At 50.0% G+C, this 24666-nt stretch overlaps 1 protein-coding gene across 1 annotated transcript in view; it reads right to left on the bottom strand.

Moving 5' to 3' along the window:
• GCNA (germ cell nuclear acidic peptidase) overlaps window positions 1-24666 on the bottom strand; it is a 530843-nt gene that overhangs the window by 273702 nt on the left and 232475 nt on the right. Inside the window, exon 5 of the mRNA XM_069612346.1 lies at window positions 17247-17307. Coding sequence (XP_069468447.1) covers window positions 17247-17307 — 61 coding nt within the window. The remainder of the gene's footprint in view (window positions 1-17246; window positions 17308-24666) is intronic.

Here is a 24666-nt window from a genome sequence, read left to right on the forward strand (position 1 = left end):
TCACTATGAATCTCTGTAACTCCCCTACAAGCTCACATTGACCCCTCTTGCGATGAGCCTGGCTGCTCAACAAGCTACCAAAACTGTGTAATACAACTTGTACCAAAGGTTGGCTTTCCTATACCTGTGGTCAGAGTTGTGTGTAGTGCACCCAAAGGGTACTGCATACAAACTTTGCCTAACACCCTGTGCTAACTGCCTTGCAGCGCTGCAACACTGGCTGCAGTCCCCTGCACCTCTGCGCTTCCTGCAATGCAGCCCTGCTCCCCTGCTTCCAGTCCTCTGTTCCCAGTCTGCAGCCCCTTGCCCTCTACCACTAATTATGTTACCCGCCAGCAGTTCCAGGTTCTGTGCCTATACAGTTAACTGGCTTTAGCTTCCTAGTCCTTGGTATCTATCTGCAGAGCTGCCCTGTCTGCAGTTTAGTCCTGGTTATCTCAGTCAAGACTTTTCTTGTTCCTGGTCCTCTATAGTTCCTCAATTCTAGTCTTTGGTTTCCTAGTCTTTAGTTCCTAGTCTGCAGTTCCCATCTCCTGTACCCTTGCACTTAGATTCCAGTCTTCTTGCTTTTTCTCCTTCCTGTTCTCTGTCCTGGACCTTGCTCACTTCGACAACTTTTCTTTCGATATTTCGGTTACTGGTCTTGTCCCCACTTGTGCTTGTGTATTTCCTTTGTTCAGAGTTTGGCTTCTGTATTTCATCCCCCAAGACCCTCGGCTTGCCTTCTGCTTCTGGCCTTAGTCTCCTGCACCTCCACGGTTTTGCAATCACTGCAATTGGGCTCGCATGTGGAAAACCCAGCCCACTGCACGTCTTCCGCTGCGCAGCCACTGCCACTTCAGGTTTTGGGAGAACTTGCAGATGAATCTAGTGGCTCCACGTTCTGGCGTCCCTTCAGTGCTTCTCTACTACTGCTACTTCAGTCAGAGTTCCAGTTCTTGTTCCAGCTCCTTATGCTCCTCCTTTTCTGCCTCACAGGTTCATTGATAAGCTTCAGGTGTGGGGCATTACCCTTAATTGCCCGACTACTGCAATGGCTACCAGGCTTAATTGCCAGACTACTACATTTGCATGCCTCTTCAACCTTCTCCCTCGTCTCAGTACCTCTAGGATTCTGGGACTGGTCGTTTCATCTACTAAAGTTAGTAGTTTCAACTTATTTCCCTTAACGCTTTTAACAGAGGGGCTATGAGAATTGATTTGGAACCAGTTACCCTGGGACATTCTAGCTTCTCCGTCATTGGAAACTTTTAGGAAAAGATTTTTTTAAACGTGCCTATTTAAATAAAAGCTGTACCCCTCTCTGCAATAATGCTCTCACTTCTATCTTTGATATAGTTAACATCTGCAACCGAATGCAGGTTATTCTGTTTGGTGTGCGTAGGAAATGGAAAAAAAAATCAAATCAGGAAGATGGTTTAGTGAAGAGAACATTTCGATAATCCTTTACATTTTACCTTTGGGATTTAGGAGGGCTTTTAGTCTTAGATAAAAAAATATTGTCTTTTTGCTGTAGTTGGTTCTTATTTTATAACCTTGGGGTTCACAACCTTGATATGATAAGTCATTTATAACGCGCCTGTAGAAAAGTAATTCTAGTTGCACCAAGACGAGGGGGGGAAACAAAGGGAGGACAAAATCATGATCTTACTGGGCCTTGTGTCATTCAGAATGCGTAAGTGCAGGGAAGAAGAAAAGTGCCGGAGGGAGAATGCAATGGCAAGAATGCGGTAAGTGCTGCCAGGGAGGTGGCTCAAGTAAGTGCCGGGAGGCAGGGGACGGTAGGCTTGCAGATACAGTCACCAAGTAGGTGGGAGGCCCAGAGGCAGTGAAAGGAGCTACTGGTCACAGGTCGTGCAGGAGCTTGGTGCCCATGAGATTCAGTGGGTTGCCAGGTTACCAGTTAGCGCATCAGCATGGTAGAGAATCAAAAGGGAAGTTCTTCGGTGGTCCTGCTCACGTTTGAGAACGGCAGGGAGGCCCCAGACAAGGGCAGAGATCTACACCCGCCCCCCACTCTCTGCCTAGAGAAATGTCTGACCCACAGAGAGTGTCATATGGAGGTTGAGCCGTTAAAATGACAAAAAGCCATTACCTTTATAGTTACATTGGGGAGGGGCTTTCAGAGGAAAACAAAAATACTTATCCCACAAAACCTCCTCACCACCCTGGGCTGCTTCTCCTCCCAGGTGATCGTCTCACAGTACACCACCCCCAGGATTGGGATCAGGAAGCATCTGCCTTCCCCGGCTGCCTGGGAGGAGACTCTAGGCACCACCCACAGGATTGGGATCAGGAAGCATCTGCCTTCCCCTGGCTGCCTGGGAGGAGACTCTAGGCACCACCCGCAGGATTGGGATCAGGAAGCATCGGCCTTCCCCTGGCTGCCTGGGAGGAGACTCTAGGTACCACCCCGCAGGATTGGGATCAGGAAGCATCTGCCTTCCCCTGGCTGCCTGGGAGGAGACTCTAGGCACCACCCACAGGATTAGGATCAGGAAGCATCTGCCTTCCCCTGGCTGCCTGGGAGGAGACTTTAGGCAGGGGCACAGTGAGCACCACCCACAGGATTGGGATCAGGAAGCGTCTGCCTTCCCCTGGCTGCCTGGGAGGAGACTTTAGGCAGGGGCACAGTGAGCACCACCCACAGGATTGGGATCAGGAAGTGTCTGCCTTCCCCTGGCTGCCTTGGAGGAGACTTTAGGCAGGGGCACAGTGAGCACCACCCCCAGGATTGGGATCAGGAAGCATCGGCCTTCCCCTGGCTGCCTGGGAGGAGACTCTAGGCACCACCCGCAGGATTGGGATCAGGAAGCATCTGCCTTCCCCTGGCTGCCTGGGAGGAGACTCTAGGCACCACCCACAGGATTGGGATCAGGAAGCATCTGCCTTCCCCTGGCTGCCTGGGAGGAGACTTTAGGCAGGGGCACAGTGAGCACCACCCCCAGGATTGGGATCAGGAAGCATCGGCCTTCCACTGGCTGCCTGGGAGGAGACTTTAGGAAGGGGCACAGTGAGCACCAACCACAGGATTGGGATCAGGAAGCGTCTGCCTTCCCCTGGCTGCCTGGGAGGAGACTTTAGGCAGGGGCACAGTGAGCACCACCCACAGGATTGGGATCAGGAAGCGTCTGCCTTCCCCGGGCTGCCTGGGAGGAGACTCTAGGCACCACCCGCAGGATTGGGATCAGGAAGCGTCTGCCTTCCCCTGGCTGCCTGGGAGGAGACTTTAGGCACCACCCCCAGGATTGGGATCAGGAAGCGTCTGCCTTCCCCTGGCTGCCTGGGAGGAGACTTTAGGCACCACCCGCAGGATTGGGATCAGGAAGCATCGGCCTTCCCCTGGCTGCCTGGGAGGAGACTTTAGGCACCACCCCCATGATTGGGATCAGGAAGCATCGGCCTTCCCCTGGCTGCCTGGGAGGAGACTCTAGGCACCACCCCCAGGATTGGGATCAGGAAGCGTCTGCCTTCCCCTGGCTGCCTGGGAGGAGACTCTAGGCACCACCCCCAGGATTGGGATCAGGAAGCGTCTGCCTTCCCCTGGCTGCCTGGCAGGAGACTTTAGGCACCACCCGCAGGATTGGGATCAGGAAGCGTCTGCCTTCCCCTGGCTGCCTGGGAGAAGACTTTAGGCACCACCCCCAGGATTGGGATCAGGAAGCATCTGCCTTCCCCTGGCTGCCTGGGAGGAGACTTTAGGCACCACCCACAGGATTGGGATCAGGACGCATCTGCCTTCCCCTGGCTGCCTGGGAGGAGACTTTAGGCAGGGGCACAGTGAGCACCACCCGCAGGATTGGGATCAGGAAGCATCTGCCTTCCCCTGGCTGCCTGGGAGGAGACTTTAGGCACCACCCCTAGGATTGGGATCAGGAAGCGTCTGCCTTCCCCTGGCTGCCTGGGAGGAGACTTTAGGCAGGGGCACAGTGAGCACCACCCCCAGGATTGGGATCAGGAAGCGTCTGCCTTCCCCTGGCTGCCTGGGAGGAGACTTTAGGCACCACCCCCAGGATTGGGATCAGGAAGCATCGGCCTTCCCCTGGCTGCCTGGGAGGAGACTTTAGGCAACACCCCCATGATTGGGATCAGGAAGCATCTGCCTTCCCCTGGCTGCCTGGGAGGAGACTCTAGGCACCACCCCCAGGATTGGGATCAGGAAGCGTCTGCCTTCCCCTGGCTGCCTGGGAGGAGACTTTAGGCACCACCCACAGGATTGGGATCAGGAAGCGTCTGCCTTCCCCTGGCTGCCTGGGAGGAGACTCTAGGCACCACCCACAGGATTGGGATCAGGAAGCATCTGCCTTCCCCTTGCTGCCTGGGAGGAGACTTTAGGCAGGGTTGCAGGGAGGGACACACAGGATTCTTCACAACAGTACTCATTGTGAATTCCTTGTATTGCTACAAATGCACACATCACCCTAAAGTTAATTGTGATTAGGATACTTTGTATCCTTACAACTTTCTGTAGCAGCTTATTGGTTACATTTACAATACAACTAAAACGAGCTAGTGGCAGCAGATTTTGTCTACCATGTTAATGTTTACTTGTGCATTTTCTGCAAAGGGCTACTAAAGGTGGCTAGTGTTAAGATGGCTTTCTCAAATCTGGGCTGGTGGACAGATTTCAGAAGGCCACCCATGTTCTAGTGAACAAGGGAACTCTGGGAGTTTTGCCAAACCCGATCAAGCTAAGCGTGGCGTGGTCAAGTTAACATCTCAGGAGAGTGTGTGGGGTCAGGTGTCCACACAGTAAAATACCTGTTTAAGTAGAATCATTGTGGAAGTAAAAAAAAAAAGGGCCAAAAACACACTAGGAAAATCAAGCAGGTAATATCACACAACACTCCAAATATAAAACCTATACAATCACATTCGGTTATAGAAATGAACACACTTAATTTTTATTTATACATTTGTTTCATCACTCAAAGTCTGTGGGCATCTAGGCGCTAGTTGCAAAGAGGAGACCAAATGTCAAAAGGTGCAAGAGGAAAGCTAGTTTAACAGCAGTGTTTTGAGGCATTTTCTGAAGATGTTGTAGGATGCCTCCGATCTCAGGTAGTTCCACAGAGAAGGAGCCTGGACAGGGAAGCAGGTACCTCCTGCTGTCGCTCGTTCGAAATCTGGGGGGTGAGGAGGCGGTGGCTGTAGGCTACTCTGGTAGGTCCTAGCGAGGCATGTCTTAAGGGAGTCCACCAGGTAGACAGGCGCATTGTTCGAGGCAAGGGTGGGTGAGGGATAAGATTTTGAAGTTAATCCGGTCTTCGACTGGAAGCCAGTGGGCAGATCTTCTGGCGGCTGATATGCATTCCCGTTTGCCAATGTTCAAGGCTGACTGGTGTTTGTGGAGGTGCCAGCAAGCAATGAGTTGCAATAGTCCGTTTGGAGCAAATAAGTGCTCGTGCAACTTCCATGCGAATGATGGTAGTGAGGAAAGGTATGTTGGCTTTGATAAGTTTGATTGCGTAGCTTAATGTTGAGGAGATGTGGTTGACATGTTGGGACATGGAGAGGGACGTGTCTAGGTAGACCCAGAGGGTCTGGACATGGGGTGCAACAAGGATCTTGTGGCGGTCGATAAACAAGGAAGTGTAGTCATGGGGGAGACTCTCAGACAGGTAGGGGTTCCAATGACCAAGAGTTCTGTTTTCTCGTCATTGAGACAGACTGTTCGGACATCCAGGCTTGGATGGTTTCATAGATTTGATGGATTCTGAGCGTGTCTTTCGAGTAATCGCCAGCCGGGGAGATGAGGATTTCGGTATTGTCGGCGTTGTTAGTATACAAGTTACCCAGGGTGTTAACACTATCAAATAAGAGCTTGGTGTAGACGTTGTGCAAGGTGGGTGAGATGCATGATCCTTGGGGGACCCCACACGAGTTGGGCGTTGGGTTGGCAGTGGCCTCCCCTGCAAAGAATCTGATCTATCTATTAGCTAGGAAGGAGGTGATCCATTTGGTCGTGTGGGTGGAGAAGTGGGCAGCTGAGGTTAGGGCTTGGCAAAGAAGTTGTGACCCACAAGGTCGAAAGCTGCTGAGAGGTCAAGGAGAAGGAGCAGGGATAAGAATCCCTTCTCCATGGCAGGGTTATGTTGGTTCTTTAACTCTAGGAGGGCTGTGGTGGTGGAGTTCGAGGTATGATTGGATTTGTAAGTAGGCTACTCGGTCCATGATTTTGAGGAGAAAGGGAACAGTTGTGATGGGGCAGTAGTAGTTGACGTGGATGGCTGGGTCAAGAGATTATTTTTTTTTTTTGGAGAGGGGATAGCCAGGATTCTTTTAGAACCTATTTGATTAGGGGGGCTGAGCATATGTCACCCTTAAACCTTGATGGTTTGAGGCCCGAGATAATATTGGAGGTCCGTGACGGTAATGGGTTGGAATTTAAATGGGGGCTATCGTCTCTAGCAGGATCTGGTATGGGTGGGCAATGAGGCTTGTTTGCTGTGGGTTTTGGCTTGCAGTTTGAGGGGGTTTGAGTTAACGGAGAATGGCAAAAAGTTCCTGTGAGCTTGAGGCTGGATATGAGATTGTCGTATAAGGCGGCTTTGGTTGTGAGGATTAAATCTTTGTACTTTTGTGAGAGCGATGCTAGGAGGCTCTTGGGGAAAGGGTTTTTGAGTCTAGTGGCTTCTGCTGATCGCTTTGCTGCCCTTGCGGTATGCAGTTCTGGGGTGAACCAGGAGTTGTGGTGTCTTGGTCTCATGGGTTTGAAAGGTGCCAACTCGTTGACAGCATTAATGGGCAGGGAGTTGTAAAGGTCGACTAGGGTCAAGAGGTAGTGGGTGCCTGGGGGTGCCAAGTCGAGGAGGGGAATAATGTTTGGACTTGTCAGGCTGCGAGAACTGCAGGACATGGTGGGGCTGTTATCAAGGCAAGGTTTGGTAGGTTTGCTGATGGCAGGGATGGTAAAGGAAATGGTGTGGTGATCTTACAAAGGGCAGGGTTGGTTGGACGAGACCGTGATGTTGCAGTGGTGGTCTAGCAGACAGTCGAGGGTGTGGCATTAGGAATGGGTAGCTCCTGTGATGAGATGGGTGAGGCCAAAGCCTGCTAGCAAGGAGGCAATGGTGGTGGCGTCCGCGTCATTACAATCATTGTAACCTAGGTTGAGGTCTCCCAGGAGTATGGTTTGAGAGGTGGGTTTGAGGTGTGTGGGTATGCGTTGGTGAAGGTCGTCCTCTAAGGAAGCAATAGGGGCAGGGGTGGTAAATGTGGTGTATGGCAATAGTGTTTTGTGAACATCCGAGTTTGGCTGAGAGGGATTCAAAGTTGGGAGAAGCGATGTGGATGCAGCGTATAGTGCTAGGGACTCCTAGTAGATGATCACTACTCCACCTTTTGTCTTTGTCACTGCGGCTGATGGCTTGCCCTGGAGGGGGTGGAGGGGTGGGGTGATGGCGATGGACAAGGCGGGGCTCAATGAAGGGGATAGCCAGGGCTTAGTAAGGGCAAGGATATTGAGGTCGTTGGTGGTGATGAGTTCAAGGATTTCATGGGGGTGTGCTGTGATGGACTGAGTGTCGAGAAGGGCACATTGCAGGGAAGAGGTCAGTGGGAAGGTTGTGTGTGCTGCAAGTGTCTGTGGGAGTATGCGAGAGAGGGGAGATGAGTGGGGGCTAATCTGTGCATGGAGTGGTGGTTTTAAGTTTCAAGTTGGCATTCTGGATACTGGTGGTGGGCGCGAGTGTGTGCAAGGTTAAGGGTGTGGGGTTTGTTCGGAGTCACAGGTAAGTGTTTCGGACAGTGGCGATTGGTGGGTGGGAGTAGTAGTCTGTTGGTTTAGGGAGGGACATCTGATTTGGCTACGTAGTTGGGCTTGGGGTTAGCGTGGAACAGGGGTGGGTGCATTATGTTGAGTCTGTGCTCTTGGGGAGATGGGTGTGGCGGGGATGTGTTGTAGGGGGGGAAGCCTTGTGCAAGATTGGCGGGCTATGTGTTGAACGTGTTTTGAATGGCATGGAGGGTGAGCTGTGTGGTGGCATGGGTGGTCAGGCAGTGCAGCCGTTTTATAGCCGAGAAGATTTGCATGCTGCTAGTGTGCTTGGTTATTGCTAAAGCTTGGAGGAATGCCGTAGGGGATGGTGGCTTGTGCAGGTTGGTAGTCCTGCTGTAGCGTATGAGAGGCAGGAGGTTGTGGGTGGGAATGTTATCCAACTTGTGATGGAGGGCCCGTGAGGAGCAGCGTTACGGAGGAGCCTGTGGGATCATAGGCTCCAGTGAGGATCTGGTACTCTGCTGGGAGCGTGTAGGTTGAGGCACATGACGCTAGAGTGCTCTGATGTTTAAGGACCATAGAGGCACTGAGTGGGTGACAGGTGTTTGCGTGAGACGAGAGAGCTGGGTGATGTGGTTCTACAGGGGTCCCAGGCAGGGTGCAATAGAATGGGATTGCCAAGCGCATTTACAAATGCCAACGGCTTACCTTGGGTGGCGATTCCTGGCTTGGAAGAGCAGCGGCTGCGGCCTCGTCTCAGCAGCCATTGCAGCGAGCAGCGGAGAGCTACAGAGAGGAGTGTGGGGCTTTGTTCTGGGCCTTTGCTCACCGCTCACCGCCTTCGCCCGCTGGTTGCTGACATCTCCATTAATAGGGCAAGTCAGTAGCCAATCAGGCAGTTATACAGGCAAGTAGGCTGTAGACACACAGCCTGTGTGCTGGGGATCTCTGCAGCAGCCATCTCATCACAGGTTGCCGTAGGTCCTGTGGAAACGGAGAGGGCACACTCCTGTGTCCCTGGGGGCAATGTGGTCACCGACTCTCGCATTGACTTGACCTAAACAAGTAGTTATGCAAAAGAATAACAAGTTCACAAGAATAGGCGCTCTACCGTAAGGAGTCCAGGGGTTTATAGTGAAAATGTCGACTGCAAAAATGTCCCAAAAAATAAATAATTTGAATGTTTTTTTTTTTAATGGGGGGTTCCCCCAACCCCCTGTTTATTTTTACTAGCTAGACCGCAAAAAAACAAAAATAAAAAAAAAATTGAATTATTTTTCTACTTTTTTTTTGACTTTTTTTTTCAACATTTATGCATTCGACTTTTTGCAGTCGACATTATAACTGCATTCCGAGTCCAGTCCCGAGGCTGGATGGTGCCTGTGCACAAAAGTCAAAGTTCCTTAAGGAGAGGGGACAAAGGCAGGAAGAGTTTGTGTGGTGATGAGAAATGGTCCAAAAGACTTCAAGGATTTTACTGGTAAGTAATATAATTTTTCTATCAGTCAAAACAGCTTTTTAAATAAAACATTTAAAAAGCAAAATAATTCCGAGATGGTGGGGTTCTGTGTCGACCCTGACCCCCTGTCTCTTCTGTTTGGGCTATGGGAGGGGGCTAAGGCGAAATGGGTAGCTAGGTTTCTGAATGTGGCTGCGATAGTGGCCAAGAAATGCATCCTGCAACGTTGGAAGCGGAGATCCCCCCCCCTTCGCTAGAAATGTGGCTGAGAGCCCTTACCTGGACACAATCTTGTGAGGAAGACTACATCAACATGTTGCCTAGTAATGCTCGACCTAAAAACATACGGACATTGTTTTGTAGCTACCTGAACCGCAGGGTGGACCTGGAGCATCTGTCGTCTCCCCCGCCTCCCCCGTCTCCCGATCTGGGGACCGATCAAACTACATGATGAATGACTATTGTAATCTACCTGCTTTTATGATCATGAGACCTTCTGTAGAATCTGTGCTTTATCACTCAAGCTTCAAATGAGATGTGTGTTATTGTAACCTGTAATGTGCCAGCTACTACTTTTTGCCAATAAAGAAAAGTTAAAAAAAAAAGGCAAAAGAATGAAATAAATCACAAACCTTTACAAAGAAGGTGATAGGGACACCATTAAGTATTGCAACTACTCTCCGCCCTTACTCAGGTTTTCCCAAAGGACTTGGCAGGTCAGATGGGAGTCGCTGGAGGTAGGTTTTTCTGCCGTTGGATCCAGTATTTGACATTTATAAAAGGCACTTATACAAGACTGTTTGAAAGCACCACAAGCCACAGGGAAGGGAGAAAAACAAACAATAGTAATAACCATGAATAAATAGAAAGAAACAGCGGTCCTACTAGTCCTTGTGTCAATCGAAGGTAATGAGAAAAGGGGAGTTGGGGTGAGGGCAAGTGCCATTAGTGTACCATTGGGGAGGAAGTGCCAGAGGTGCTCAATAAGGGAGGCAGCAAGTGCGTGGGCAGACATCCCAGGGGAAGAGTGCGGTCTACCGCCCAGTAAGTGCAGGGCTGAAGTGAAACCACCCAATAGGCGGGTATGGGCTCAGTGGACAGTGCAGAGGGGGGCTTAAGCGATGGGCAGAAGGCCAGGATCCCATTTCACTCTTGAGGGGCTAGGGCGCCAATCTCCACCATAGAGGGGATGTTAGCATGGCAGGTGGAGGGGGAAGAGAAAGATCTTGAGTTGTTTGCAAAACTTGATGGTCTCGTTCAGGACTGAGAAAAAGATGGACTGTTCCATAGGATGGAGCCAGCAGAGGAAAGATCTGCCCCAAGCTCTCTGCTTAGCGAAGCATTTGATCAGCAAAGTACATGCCCAGGAGCTTGCAGGTTCAAGGAAGATTCCCGTTGGGTCCAGGAGCTGAAGGCAACCCTTTCCAAAGAAGAAATGCAGCAGGCACTAATGCAGGGCTCTACATGACAATCTACCAGACAGGGGACGCCCAGTTCCAGCAACAGTCAGTCATTGCACGCTGATGCCAGCAGGCGCCTCTCCAGTTGCGAGCGAAGACCAACTTAATGGATAGGATTCATTGATGCTGGGACGCTGAACCTTGTCAAGAGGGCGACTTGTAGGACTAGCTGACGACTACCAAAGTTCCAGATGAAAACACAGCACAGCAACGCATATGGCACGGATAGCCCAATTCAAAGCTGGTCAGTCCACTGGGTGGTCCACAGCACTTCAGAAGGCTCCAGGATCATGAGAAGGCTTAAAGAGTGGTTGGTCCCACCAGTCTAAGGGAAGGAGCACCAACAAGGGCCTACTGAGATTAGGTAGTAGCGCAGGGCCTCACCGGGACAGTTGCAAGAAAGAGCGTGAGACCTCTTCAGGTCTTCAGTCGGCTGCACAGCGACACAGGCTAGTCAATCTGCTAGAATGGCTGCAGGACAATTCAGGCGAGTGATTAAACTCAGCCCTCCAATAGAAAGGATCTGCACCACTCATGCACACCAGGAGTGGCCCAATCAGGGACCACTCTGGGGCAAACTCAAGCATGCAGATCAGACTCACTGGCACCAGTTTGTGGATTGGGACCAGACAGTCCTAACCTACTTCATAGGTCACATAAATGGCATGCACTAGCCCGCAAAAAAAAGCAACTTGCCCGGATAAATGCATGACCAGATATGGGATTTTCTGACCAGAGAAGGCAGAAAGGCCAGAGAACAAGCAAAAAACCTTGTGACAAGGCCAGGTTAGGACACTAGCCAAATATGGTAAGTACGAATGTGCATAGTACAAATATAGCAAAAGCAGTAAAAATGCATCTTCTGCCACCAGCTTGTCTTTAGGCGCATTTAAAAGTAACCAAGACATCCACCAGTTAAAAGATTGAGATAAAAAAGCAACCCCATTGCATGCATTGACAGATGCTGTGTACAATTTTAAGTTACCAAAGAAGGTAAAAAGTAGAGACAAAATGGAAACATTTTCCCAGTACCGATATTCTGAAGGACAGATCAGTTTCCCTGTAACAAAATAAGCAAAAGGCTAGGGGGGAGTGAAGCTGAAGTTTTCACTTCTCTTTAAAAACAGGTCCAAAACAAAAGCAAAACGTTTGGACGATCCAAAGAATATGGGCGGGAAATCATTCCTACCGCTAGCACCCAAAGACAGGCATTCCACAAGGTTCATGTCCGTCCTTTGGCCTTCTTAGATTAGGAAATTCCATATGTGGAATGTCCTTTCCCAGGGAAACAGGCTGCTTTCACAGGCAAAGAGGTGGTGTGTGAGCCCGGATATGGAGGCTGGCAATGTCTGGACACATCCTGGAGCCTGAATGTCTGTGCTTTGCAAATAGTTGGCAAATCCCTATCCATGATTGGATAGCAACTGCCACTTTGAATGGTGTATATCCTTACCACTCAGGGACCTGGTCGAGCTTCCAGTCCACTTCTTGAATGAAAGGAGGACAACGCATGCAGCCATTTTTCAGATTATTGGAACCAAGTCCTCTACAAAGAGGAGCAGCCAGTTGACAACCCAAGGAAGAATCCTGCAGCTAACCAGCACAAACCCCTGTGAATTCCGGCCCCTCTGCCTGATCTTATGACCACCCTCTTCAACGCTCCGACCACGGGACCAGTAAGAGCAACTGACTCGACACATGCTCAAGCATCTATGCCTTGGGAAGGGTTCCTAGACCAACCAGAGCACTGACCAGCTCTTTCCTGGGCTAGCTCGTTGCAGCAGTTGCTGTTCGCTGTGCATCCTTGGAACTTGAAGAATCTTCAACAACAAGATGCCTGCTCCTATATTTTCAGCCTTCTTGCATCTACAGAACCCATGCAGGGCCAGAGCCTTTTTTTATGCCAATTGAAGATCACCTGTCCCCTAACCGGAATGACTGCCATTGAAATCAGTCTTCTTCGCAGCCTGGAAGAGTCCTGAGGTTGCCTGCTCTGCAGAAGGCTATATCTATTACTCGGACAGACTCAATGATTATGGCAAAGTACTACTTTCTTATCAGCATAAAATAAAGTAGGGCAATATGGCGAACAAGCAGCTATAGTTGACACACTTGCGCTCAAATTTGAGGTTTTATAACTCAATGTATGTCAGCTATGACGTTACTCTACGTGGCTAACTGTAAAATCTATTGAAGTGATTGGTTAAGGGAACATATATTGCGATAAAAAAACAATTAAATTAAACAGTATGTATACATTTTAACACTGGCTGCCCTTTATCGGTTAGGCACACCTCAAACTATCTCTAAATGCGTATAATACGGATTATGGCGAAAAGATGGCAGCGGGTTGATCTTTGCAACACTGTATAGAATGTTGCTACATAGACCCTCAGTCTGGTTGGCATGATTTCCCAACCTTGGTCTTTCGGCTCTTTAGCAGCGCAAAAGCAAAGCAAAACTCCAGTGTCTAGTTTAACTAGAGACAACGCCCCACTTAGTCGATCACTTATAAGTCTGGCCCTAAGCCAAGGCTTCTCCTTTGTAGTTGACCTTGCAGCCTGTTCTCTATTCTGGAACTTAAGGGAGTGTAGGTAAACCATTATCTTTGTCTACAGCTTAATGAATAGCCTTTGTTTTCGACTTTTGAATCATGTGTGAGGAGACCACGATTGTCCATCTGGACCCATTTACTGCCATTTAATTCAATTGTACTGGGTGCCCTGGATCTGGGTTGTTTGACCGAAGTGCAATTATTTGTGGCGGAATTGACAATAGTCAATTTTGCCACAAATTGATTTGCACTCCTGCCAAACAACCCAAAATGTACCTTTCACCACCCCCATGTCCCTTCCCCTACTTACCTGCTTGCCCTGCGGTAAAAGATCCGTCCCTCAGGGACGGATCAGCCGCCGCAGGCTCTTATTTTTTTGGTTCCCCGCCTCCAATGTTCGGGAAGCGGAGGGGGGACACCACCGCAACCCTCGCTCCACATGTTCGGTATTTTTAAAAAGCTATCGAATGGTACTGGCCGAAACCGGTCAAATTGTACATGTCGATCAATTTTTATCAGTCAAAATGGGTAGCACCAGTGTCATCACGCCTCACTCCTCTCTGCCTCTAGAGACTTGCTCACACCATCTTGTATAGGCTTTTCGCATCTTTTAATTGCCCAATGCTTGGCTCTTGCTGATGTTTTACCCTTTTCTTAATCGAAGAGAAATCTGTCTTACATACATGGCTTATCCTTTTGACTCCCCTTGTACCTTGCAATTATTCCTTGAAGTAGCAGCCTTGATCCGGGGCCCACCGATTTCTCTTTATTCCTCACACAAAGCAGTTTTTCCAGCATCTGACTGCAGTCTCAGAGGTAGATGGATTGGTTTTAATACGAGTCCTGCACCCATCGTTCCATCATGGACGCTCTAGCCACGCTAGGTTTTCCTCTGCAGCAAGCTTCTATAGGTCTAGTCTACCATGCGTTTCTGCATATTTACACTTACTAGCTGGGGTACCCGGCGTTGCCTGGGTCCTGATCGAGTGGTGTCCCATGTGCCCTGTAGGATGTTGCTCTTGTCCTCATGTCAGTAAGTCTTGCTTCAGTTTGCCCTGGCATCTCATTTGCCCTGGAAAAAGTTGCTCTTCTCCTCTGGTCGGCAAGTCGTGCTGCCGTTTGTTGCGTTTCAGAAGCTCTTGATATTGGTTTTTGAATCAGATGCAGCTTTTCCAGGTGAGGTTTGTTTTTTGTGCGGCACGTTTATCACTTAATGGCTTCTGCACATTTGAGAAAATTCCAAGAAAGATTTGATTGTGCCCTCTTCTCGTGATTGAACTTCAGTAAACTGTAACCTTGCCATTCCCATGTTTGGAGTGGCGTGATCAAAAAAATAAAAATTAATTCCCTTTAAAACTGCTTTCATTAAACAGTTTCAAACTGTATACAGTAATAATACAATGTAAAGGAATAACCAACATACCGAACATTTTGCTTCAGACACTTTTCCAAACTTTGCCTCCTAGTGCCTACTGTAGTGAATCGGGGTGAGCATCAGTAATGAGGGTGTGTACGGACTACAATCTTGCCCCAGACAAAAAAGAGGAATCCATGCAAAATTTGGTAGACGTGTGTTCAACGGTGTGGATTTGTATAGCCGGACAAACATACATACATACAGCTTTATCTATAAAGATTAGTAAGCAGGTTACTTTATCGTTGCACACGATTTCTTTGTATTTTATTACATCTTTATTTTGTTACTTAAGTTACACCTTTGTTTTTAATTATTTGCATTTTGTTTAAGATCGTCTCAGTATCTTTCCTTCATGACGTCACTCTGTTCTCGTCAGATTTCACTTATAGCTCTAGGATGTCCAATGGTGTGTGCAGGCATCCTTGCACACTTTCAGTGCAAGGGCACATTCGATACGGTTGTCTGAGTGCAGATCGTTGCTCATACACTCCGTGTGGTATTAGGATGACACCTGGTGTCCCACATAGGGCTCTTCGCCTGCTGTTCCAGTATGACTGAGGATAGAGGGTGGCAGGTCGGGACGACGTATCTACCTGCTCCTCTGCAAGCTGAAGGTGCCTGAAACCGAGATCCAAGTTCTGCAACCAACCGAATCTAAATCCAGACACTGAAAGTGACCTCTGCACCCGCTGCCGCTGTGCCTCCCTTGACCGGATCGTTCACAGAATATTGTGTCCCAAAGGGAATCCGGACCTTAGCAGTGAAATCCTAATCCGGGGAGGACAGGAGAGGTGCGTCAGGTGTGCTTGGGTTGGTAACAGTGTAAATTTAACATACCAGTGCCCCCCCCCCGCCCCACCCACCTGTGCTCCATAGGGTCACATGGGCTTAAAGTCCTGTCCATTTCTCGCGTTTTCCTGACTTTGCTCACTGGAAGACCTGGTCAAGGACCCCTTCCTAGGCATATCCTAGAGTATGGGATTGCGTGCGTTACATTTTTTAACTTTAGACAATGCCCGTGTTTTTAATACAAATCGCATATTAAACCTTCCTGAATAGTAGCACTTTGGAACTAATGCCTTTAGGGAACAAGGCCCCAATCCATTTTAGAGCTGGACTTATTAAGCATTAGGAAAATGTGTTATTGTTCTATTCTTATGCACCTCTGCTGAACTTTATGCATCTAGATACTTCAGAGTTTCACTGGTTATTGAATCAAGTGCTTTTTATTTTTCTCCCATTGGTGAAAGTGCGCATATTAAGTATTTATTGTCTAGAGGTTTAACCTTCTCAGTGAGCAGTATATTTTTGTACTTACCTGGACAACTGGAATCATTGGTGCTCTGTGTAGCCTCACTGTAGCCCTAGACCATTCCCAGAGCACGTCTGTGTCTAAGACTTGCCGTTTTGCCACCTTACCTTGATTGGGTTTGGCTAGACTGCAGTGTCTCCCTGTTCACAATAGGTTTTCCTCAAACAATCCAGCCCTAGGGTATTAGAAATCCATCTTAAAAGCTACCAAAAAAAAGCAAGTTTGACAACCAAAGCAGTACAATTGCTTGCACCACTGCTGCAGCCAAAACTAAGCTATAGCGGCCACCATCTTCTCCCTAAAACCAATGTATGGCAATATTACCCCAGGGCAATAATGAGGTGCCCGAGAATATCATACCTTAAGGCAGGGGACTTCAGGGCCAACAAAAAAGTCAGTTACTGAAAATGATAAAGACCTAAAGTAAGCAAACGTTTGAGGGGCCCTAAAAAGTGCCCCTAGGATTCCCAAAAATAGGGATTATGTCTTAACACTGTAACCTAGCCTTGACAATAGGTGGTGGGAACCCCTCTCAGCGGGGGCAGGGGGCTCGGGGAGAAGAGGGCATGCCGGCCAGGGAGCAAGCCAGCGCCAGTTCTGCCCCAAGAAGGATGGAGGCAGTGGAGAACCCACATTCCTGTCTATCCCACCACCATGTACAATGTTTATGTGCAGACCACTTAACTCAAGCCATGCCTCCACGAGTCGCTCGCCAGGTCTTCTCTTCTCTATTCCTTTCAGAAACATGTCCAAGCAACAAGACAAGAAAACCCCTCAGGACCATTACCCTGACAAGAGCTGCAAGACTAGGCAACCGAAATAGCGATAAACCACATAGAAGCAGCAAAGATAATACAGCATTGCTGATGCGAACCCAAGATCTGCAACAGAGATGCAGTATTCAAAGGCAGCAACGCCACAGACCTTGCGGTTATACCGAACACAGGCCACACAACAGAGCCCCACCCTTCCAGACCACCCAGGCTGAAAGGGGATAAGGACGCACCCTCCTCCAACAGATTCACTGAGACCCCCACGGAATAGAGTCCCACAGGATGAGAGATAACAGGCCTTGCAGGGCCCCCAACTTCAGTAAGGGGTAAGGCTGTGGACAGAAAGTGGGTGGGGCCTAGACAACTAATGACTTACCTATACACCGCTCCGAGAACCAGCTTAGATCACTGTAGAATTGGAACTGACAACCAATCGGACAGCCCTCGGGGCACAATGGTGGTCCAAGCTCACATATGGAACAGGGCAAGTGATGTTAACTGGCTTACACAGTTTATTTGGAACAAATAACATTCAAACTGTTAGAACTCACCCATCAATCAGATTCCTGGACTCCTGACAGGCAGACTTTGGGGTCTTCAGCTGCGTCAAAACTGTAGGAGAAAAGAAAGCAGGAGTGAAACAAAATGTCAACCCACGAACAGTAAGCTACGCTGAAGAGCAGATCCTAGAAGGCTACATTACTGCTTCACAGCAGACAGGTCAATCCTGAGGACTCACCAAGGAGTCAAATGAGAAAACACTCAAGGCATTGTTCAATGCAAACCTTCATAGAAAACAGGAGGTGCTTTATAAGAACGATCGACATGTTAAGAAAATCTCCATCGCTCTCCCTGAACTATCACACTTCACATGCTTCCCTTGCAGAACACAGTTGGACTAACAAGTCTTTACTGGACATTGACATTGCAACTGTTGCTCGATTCACTACAATGCGGCCTCCAGCATACCCGCTATGGACTTCGACCTTGCTCGAGCCAATAACCAGCCAGGGGGTATATTAATTCCCTGTCAGTCACCCGCTTGACTTATCATTTGAGGTGGACTGACCAGTCCCTGGACTCACTGTATAGGAAGAGTTTCTCCCATTTATTTTTACCTTTCGTTTTAATGTAACACAACCGACTTTAAAATAAATTTCTGCAGGGCAAAGTGTCCCTTTTCATTTTAATTAACTTTTAATGCCCTTTTCTGATTGCACGCTGAACAGGCTGGCGGTAGTGAACCCATCCTCATGTAGGAACAGGTATACAGATGCTGGATTACAACCCTCACCCCCAGGATTTCCTGGATGTCTTAGTGAATTGTCTGGGGGGACGGGGCTGTTGCTGGAGGCCTGTATCTTCCACCACTAGTTCCAGTGAGAGGTGCCCAAGCGTTTCACCTCCTGGACCTCACTGGTCAGCTTGTATTGCAAGATGCAACACATGTCGGTGAAAGAATGCAAAATGCAACGATGCAGTCCTCCTTCCCACACTTCTCTGCATGGAGGAAGAAGGGTTCTAGCGATGAACATTTACAGGAGACAGGCGCCTTTCCAGTCGCAGTCACTGCAGCTGTTCAGGACACGTTCCTGTGACGGTGGGAAGCTGAAATTCACAGAGAAGGCAACTGACTACCACCAAAGTTCCAGACTTAAATTCAGAAAGGTGACCGTTCTGGCGAGGTAGCCCACCAGAGAGACCTTGTCCGTCCACCGGGCAATCTAGGGACACTACCAGAGTCTGATGGCTGGATCATCGATAAGGCTTTGAGACTAGTTAGACCCACTAGTCAAGAGCTGTAGCACCACTCGGGGTCAACAAACAATGAGGGACTCAAAGACAAAAGATACACTTGGTCGTGCTTGGAAAGAACATGCATATATATAGAAAAACTAGGAGGCTGAGGTATTAGATCTTGTTTAGGTGACCGGACAAAGCTAGACCATAAATGGAGCGCTAGCCAAACAATACCACTGGGAAAGTGCAAACCACATCACAAAAATGGAGATGAAAAAATTCAATTCACGTCATAAATTTAATAGAACATTTTCATTTAATAAAGCGTATCATAAGAATTCTAAAAACTCCTAAAGTATAATAGAACATTGAAGGTGGGGCTTGGTGGTTCAAAGCTTTATAGGTGAGGCAGATGGATTTTAAGTCAATGTTTTCTTGTATGGATAGCCATTTGCACAATTTTCTAGTTGCATAGATGTGGATCACCTTCTTCGAAGGAAGAGCCATGAAGGTCTACTCTGACACAGCAAACGCAGACCCCACCACTATAAATTGTGATGTCCCACAAGGATCTTGTACAGCCCCCACCCTCTATAACCTCCCCCACCCTCTATAACCTCTTCACAAAACCCCTTTTCGACTTCCTCGATTCCATCGGTGTGGCCTATACCAACTACGCAGACGACACTCAAGTACTCATACCCCTAACCGGGCTCTACAACCAAGACGCCACTAACCTCAATATGGAACAAGTTACTTACCTGTAACTGTTGTTCTCCAGCATGGGTCTGGCATGGATTCACATGCTCATGAATATTCCCCGTCATCAGGCTGGGAATCCTCGGTAAAGAAAAAAAACCAGTATCAGTTTCGTTTCTGATCTGTCTTTCGTAGTAATAACCAATCACTGGTCTCTGCGTCATACTGACCACAGCCAATGACTGCCCTCTACCTAAGCACCGCCTCTGGCAGCCATCTTCAGATTTGGAAGCACGTGAAGTGGCAGTATGACCAAGTGAAGAGCCGCAGAGGGGTAGGCGGGAGGGTTCGCATGTGAATCCATGCCAGACCCATGCTGGAGAACAACAGTTACAGGTAAGTAACTTGTTCCTTCTCCAGCATGGGGTCTGGCATGGATTCACATGCTCATGAATAAAGAATACATAGCAGTACACACATGCACAACCACGGGAGGTGGCAAAGGCTCAACATTAAGCATTACATCAAACTCAACATTAAGCATCTTACCTCCTCACCAGGCTCACCTCAGGCGAACAGGTTGCGCAGCACTGCTTGGCCGACCCTGGATTCCTCCCTGGAATCCCGATCGACGCAGTAGAATTTCGTGAAGGTGTGCGTTGACCTCCACGTAGCAGCCCTACATATGTCCAGCAGGGGCACACCAGAAAGGAACGCCGTGGTAGCTGCGATCGCTCTGGTGGAATGGGCTCTCGGACGGCCAGGCAGCGGTCGGTTTGCCAACCGATGACAGTACATGATACAGCCGGAGAGCCATCTGGAAATGGAAGCCTTCGAGAGAGCCGTCCCCCGATTGACAGGTCCAAAGTTCACAAAGAGTTGTGACGTCTTCCAAAAACACTTTGTGCGGTCCACGTAGAACTTCAGCGCTCTAGCCACATCCAGCAAGTGCAAAGTCCTCTCAGCCGGCGACGAAGGCGACAGGAAGAACACAGGCAACACCAAGGGTTCGTTGAGATGGAAGTCCGACGGTACCTTGGGCATGAAGGAGGGGTGCGTCCTGAGCACTACCCTCGTGTCGTGAAAAGTCAAGTACGGGGCCTTGGAGGAAAGGGCCTGGATCTCTCCCACCCGTCGTGCGGAGGTGATGGCCACAAGAAACGCTGTTTTCCACGACAGAAACTTCAACGGGGCCGAGTGCAGAGGCTCGAACGGAGGTCCCATGAGCTTGGTCAGCACCACGTTGAGCTCCCACGCCGGGGCCGGAGCCTTCACCGGCGGGAACGATCTGAACAGTCCCTTCATGAACTCTTTCACCAGACGATGAGACCACAAGGACGTCCGCCCCGTGGTTCTGGTGTATCGGGAGATCGCAGCAAGATGAATCTTGATGGACGCGTGTGCCAGTCCAGCTTTGGCCAGCGTCAGCAGGTACGGCAGTACCTGGGGAGCCGTAATCCCTAGAGGGTTAATCTTCTGTGCGCGGCACCAGACAGAGAACCTCTTCCATTTGTGTCCGTAGCATTTAAGAGTCGAGGACGCCCTGGCCTTTGCAAGAACCTCTCTGCAGTCGGCCGGTATGTCGTATCCTCCAAACTCTAGCGCTGCAGGAGCCAGGCCTGCAAGTTCAGCGATTTCGGGTCGTGGTGGAGGATGGCGCCTCCTTCCCTGGAGAGTAGATCCGCGTCCACCGGCAGCTTGATTGGCGGGGACGCTGACAAGTCCAGAAGGTCCGGGAACCATATCTGCCTCGGCCACGCAGGTGCGACGAGGATCATCCTGCACCGTGACCTCTTGAGCTGGTTGACGAGCCGGATTAGCAGTGGCAAAGGAGGGAACGCGTAGAGGAACAGGCCCTCCCAGGGGAACGAGAAAGCATCGCCCATGCTCCTCGCCTGGGGAAACCTGCTGGCGAACCTCCGGCACTTGGAGTTCGTCGCTGTCGCGAACAGGTCGATCTGGGGTGTGCCCCACCGCCGGAAGAGGCGATCCACTAGATCCTGCCGCAGTTCCCACTCGTGGCACGAGCGCAGCTCCCTGCTGAGTGAGTCGGCGATGGTGTTTTTTATCCCTGCCAGATGAAACGGCACCAGGAACATCCTTTGGGCGACGGCCCAATGCCACAGGTCCTGCGCCTCCTTGGACAGTGCTGGGGACCTGGTTCAGGCTACTCTCAAGCCATCGCCACTATTACGCCTGAATCGCCAGTGGCCCTTGACCCACTCTTGCTGGGCCACACTATGTCCAGGCAACCGAAATCCACCAAATCCTCAGACATAGCAACAATGCTAATGTCTTCCGACAAAGCAAAGAAACTGGACTCTCTTCCCTCCGCCTCACGAGAATCCCTGGACAAAAAGGGACCGTTAGCAACTAAGGAGGACATCCGTGAGTTCATGGCTGACATTAAAACCGAATTTCGATCATGTATGTCTGAGCTTACCGCCAAGTTGGAGAATACTGATAAAAGGGTCTCAGAGATGGAACAGAGAGTGGGAGAGATTGAGGATCGAGCCCAGGACCACGCCTCCTCCCTGAATGAGATCCAGCGCGCCGTGGGGCTTTTGCAGGACAAATGCGAAATCCTGGAGTATAAGCAGGAAAACTTGGAGAACAGAGCCCGGCGCAACAACCTCCGCATCAGGGGGGTTCCTATGTCAGTCCCAGACCAAGAGCTTGCCGGATACGTGGGCCTCTTCTTTCAATCTCTCCTCCCAGATATGGCGGACTCACTACTGCTACTGGATCGCACTCACAGACTGAACCCCCGCCGTGGAGTGGAGTCAGACGGCCCTCCTGATGTGATCACCAGGGTGCATTTCTTTACAACGAAGGAAGCCATGTCAGCAATAAGTCGCTCCGAGAACGAAATCACCTTCCAAGGGATTCCTCTTCAGATCTATCAAGACCTATCTCCGCTGACCCTCCAGAAAAGGCGAGCCCTTCGCCCACTAACCACCTTCCTTCAAGCCCAAAAAATTCGCTACAAATGGCTTTTTCCTACAGCCTTGCAATTCTCCTATAAGGGTACCATACGCAGGATCAATCATCTAGACGACGCTGGAAGTATACTGCACCCGGTCCCGGATAACTCCTCGCCCCCACAGGCCACTGAAGCGGCGACTGACTCGGACCTCATAGCCTCCCCTAGGTCCAAACAAAACACATGGTCGAGGGTTCCGAGATTTAGGAAGAGAAGATAACCTGGAACGACCCCACAAGGGACTCTCCCGACCCCTATGACCCAGCTCGGCGGAGCCGACCACCACTCTTGAAAACGCAGATAAATTCCATCCCCGATGCAGCGGGCCCCCCCCCCACGGCCCATGCCCAGCTTCAAGGTACATTCCATCTATGAGTCCTTGGAGCATCTCACTCATACTTTCAGCCATGTTGGCTATTCTCCGTTACACGGCCCCGTTGGCCAGGGGAGGGCCCAACCCCTTAATGGGTCCCCCATCCCCAGTTAAATCTCGGACTTCCCGTTGGCGGTCCGAGCAAAAACCCCAGAAGCAGGATAACAGATGGTCACATCTTCCACGACATAATGGCTGATTCCTCAGTAGCTCCCCCCTCCCACAAGCCTCAGCTGCGACCCCAGGTCCCGCTTCGGAACAGCAAACCTGGAAGTTTGTCTCTCTAAACGTCAAGGGACTGAACTCACCGGCTAAACGCAAATCAATTCTACAAAAACTCCAGAATGATACCGCCGCTGTGGCCATGCTACAGGAAACTCACCTCCTACCGGCAGACTTCAGCCCCCTACACTCTCGCGACTTTCCAAAGCAACTCTTCGCATCCGGCAACTCCAAGCGAGGTGGCACAGCAATCCTGTTCCGGAGGGGGCTGAGTCCCCAGATTCTGGACACCATAAGCTGCCCGGAAGGACGTTACATTGCAGTGAAATGCCTGCTAGCGGGACAACTATTCTCCCTGGTCTCCGTATACGCGCCGAACTCGGGCCAAGCGCCCTTCTATGATTCACTAACCACTACTCTTTCTCCCTTTCTGGAGGGCCGGATAGTGATCGGTGGGGACTTTAATGGGGTCCCGGACCCCGTGAAGGACAAATCGCACCCACCCTCCGCCGGAGACTACACCACGGCCTTAGCTCTCCTGCGATTATTCAGGACTCTAGAGGTGGTGGACTCATGGAGGGCGCTCCATCCATCTGAAAAAGACTTCTCCTTCTATTCTTATGTTCACCGGACATTCTCCAGGATAGATCTTCTTTTAATATCCCCGCAAATCTTCGCCTTCACTGAGGAGGTGACCATAGGCTCCAGAATCCTATCCGACCACGCCCCGGTAACCTTGGAAATCCGAGTCCAGGGACCTCCTGATCCCCAGCGGCGCAGATGGACCCTATATGACCCCATCCTTAACGAGATGCCACTCAGACGCAATCGCAACCACGATCGACAACTTTTTTAAGGAAAACCCTAGCGGAGATACCTCCCTAGCCAACACCTGGGATGCAATGAAGGCAGTGGTGCGGGGAGAACTGATTGCCAAAGGGGCAGCCTATCATAGACACAAACAACAAATTCGTCAGGGCCTCGAAGAAGAACTGGAGAAGGCAGAAAAGACCCATAAGGAGAAGGGCTGGACCCCTAAAACGCAGCGGGCTCTTCGAATAGCAAGAAAGAAAATTGAAGCCCACTATGCTGAATACACCGCCCATCAAATGACGAAAGCCAAACAGTTCTATTATGCCAAAAATAATAAAGCAAACAAACTACTGGTGGCTAAACTTGCCAAGATGAGAAGAAATAACACAATCGTGGGCCTACGAGATCAGCAGGACAAGACTCAATATTCAGATGACGACAAGCTTCAAATCGCATCGACCCACCTGACCCAAGTAATGACCGCCCCGCCTCGGAACGTCAAAGAACAAAGGGAATACTTGCAAAGGGCGGCGCTCCCCCGACTGGAGAACGCAGCCCGGGACTCACTGGAAGCCCCAATCACCGGCGAAGAAGTCGATGAGGCAATAAAATCCCTTAAGTCTCGAGCCCCTGGCCCGGATGGCTACACGGCAAAGTTCTATAAAGTCTTCAAACCCAAACTCCTCCCACCCCTGGTACAGCTCTTCAACTCATTCAGAACCACAGGCACTATAACCCCGTCAATGCAAGAATCAATCACAGTCTTGCTGCCCAAACCTGACGGCGACCCGAAAAATCCGGCGTCCTACAGACCGATTGCTCTGCTCAATATAGATGCCAACATATACTCCAAAATTCTAGCAACCCGCCTGTCCCGGATCCTGCCAGAGATAATTGACGCCGACCAGAGTGGCTTCATCACACACCGCTCTACCGCGGATAATATTCGTAGAGCTTTGAACCTGGTGGAACTTGCCTCCCGAGACTCCCGAGAGCTGGTGCTTCTGGCCCTGGATGCAATTAAGGCCTTTGACAAAGTGGACTGGAACTTCATGAGGCTTACTCTCGAGGCCTTTGGCTTTGGCCCGGAGTTTTGCGCCATGACTTTGGCTAACTATTCTGCACCCAAGACTTTTCTCAG

This window comes from Ambystoma mexicanum, chromosome 5p (assembly GCF_040938575.1).
Source record: "Ambystoma mexicanum isolate Mex_15411 chromosome 5p, UKY_AmexF1_1, whole genome shotgun sequence".
NCBI classification, from domain to species: domain Eukaryota; kingdom Metazoa; phylum Chordata; class Amphibia; order Caudata; family Ambystomatidae; genus Ambystoma; species Ambystoma mexicanum.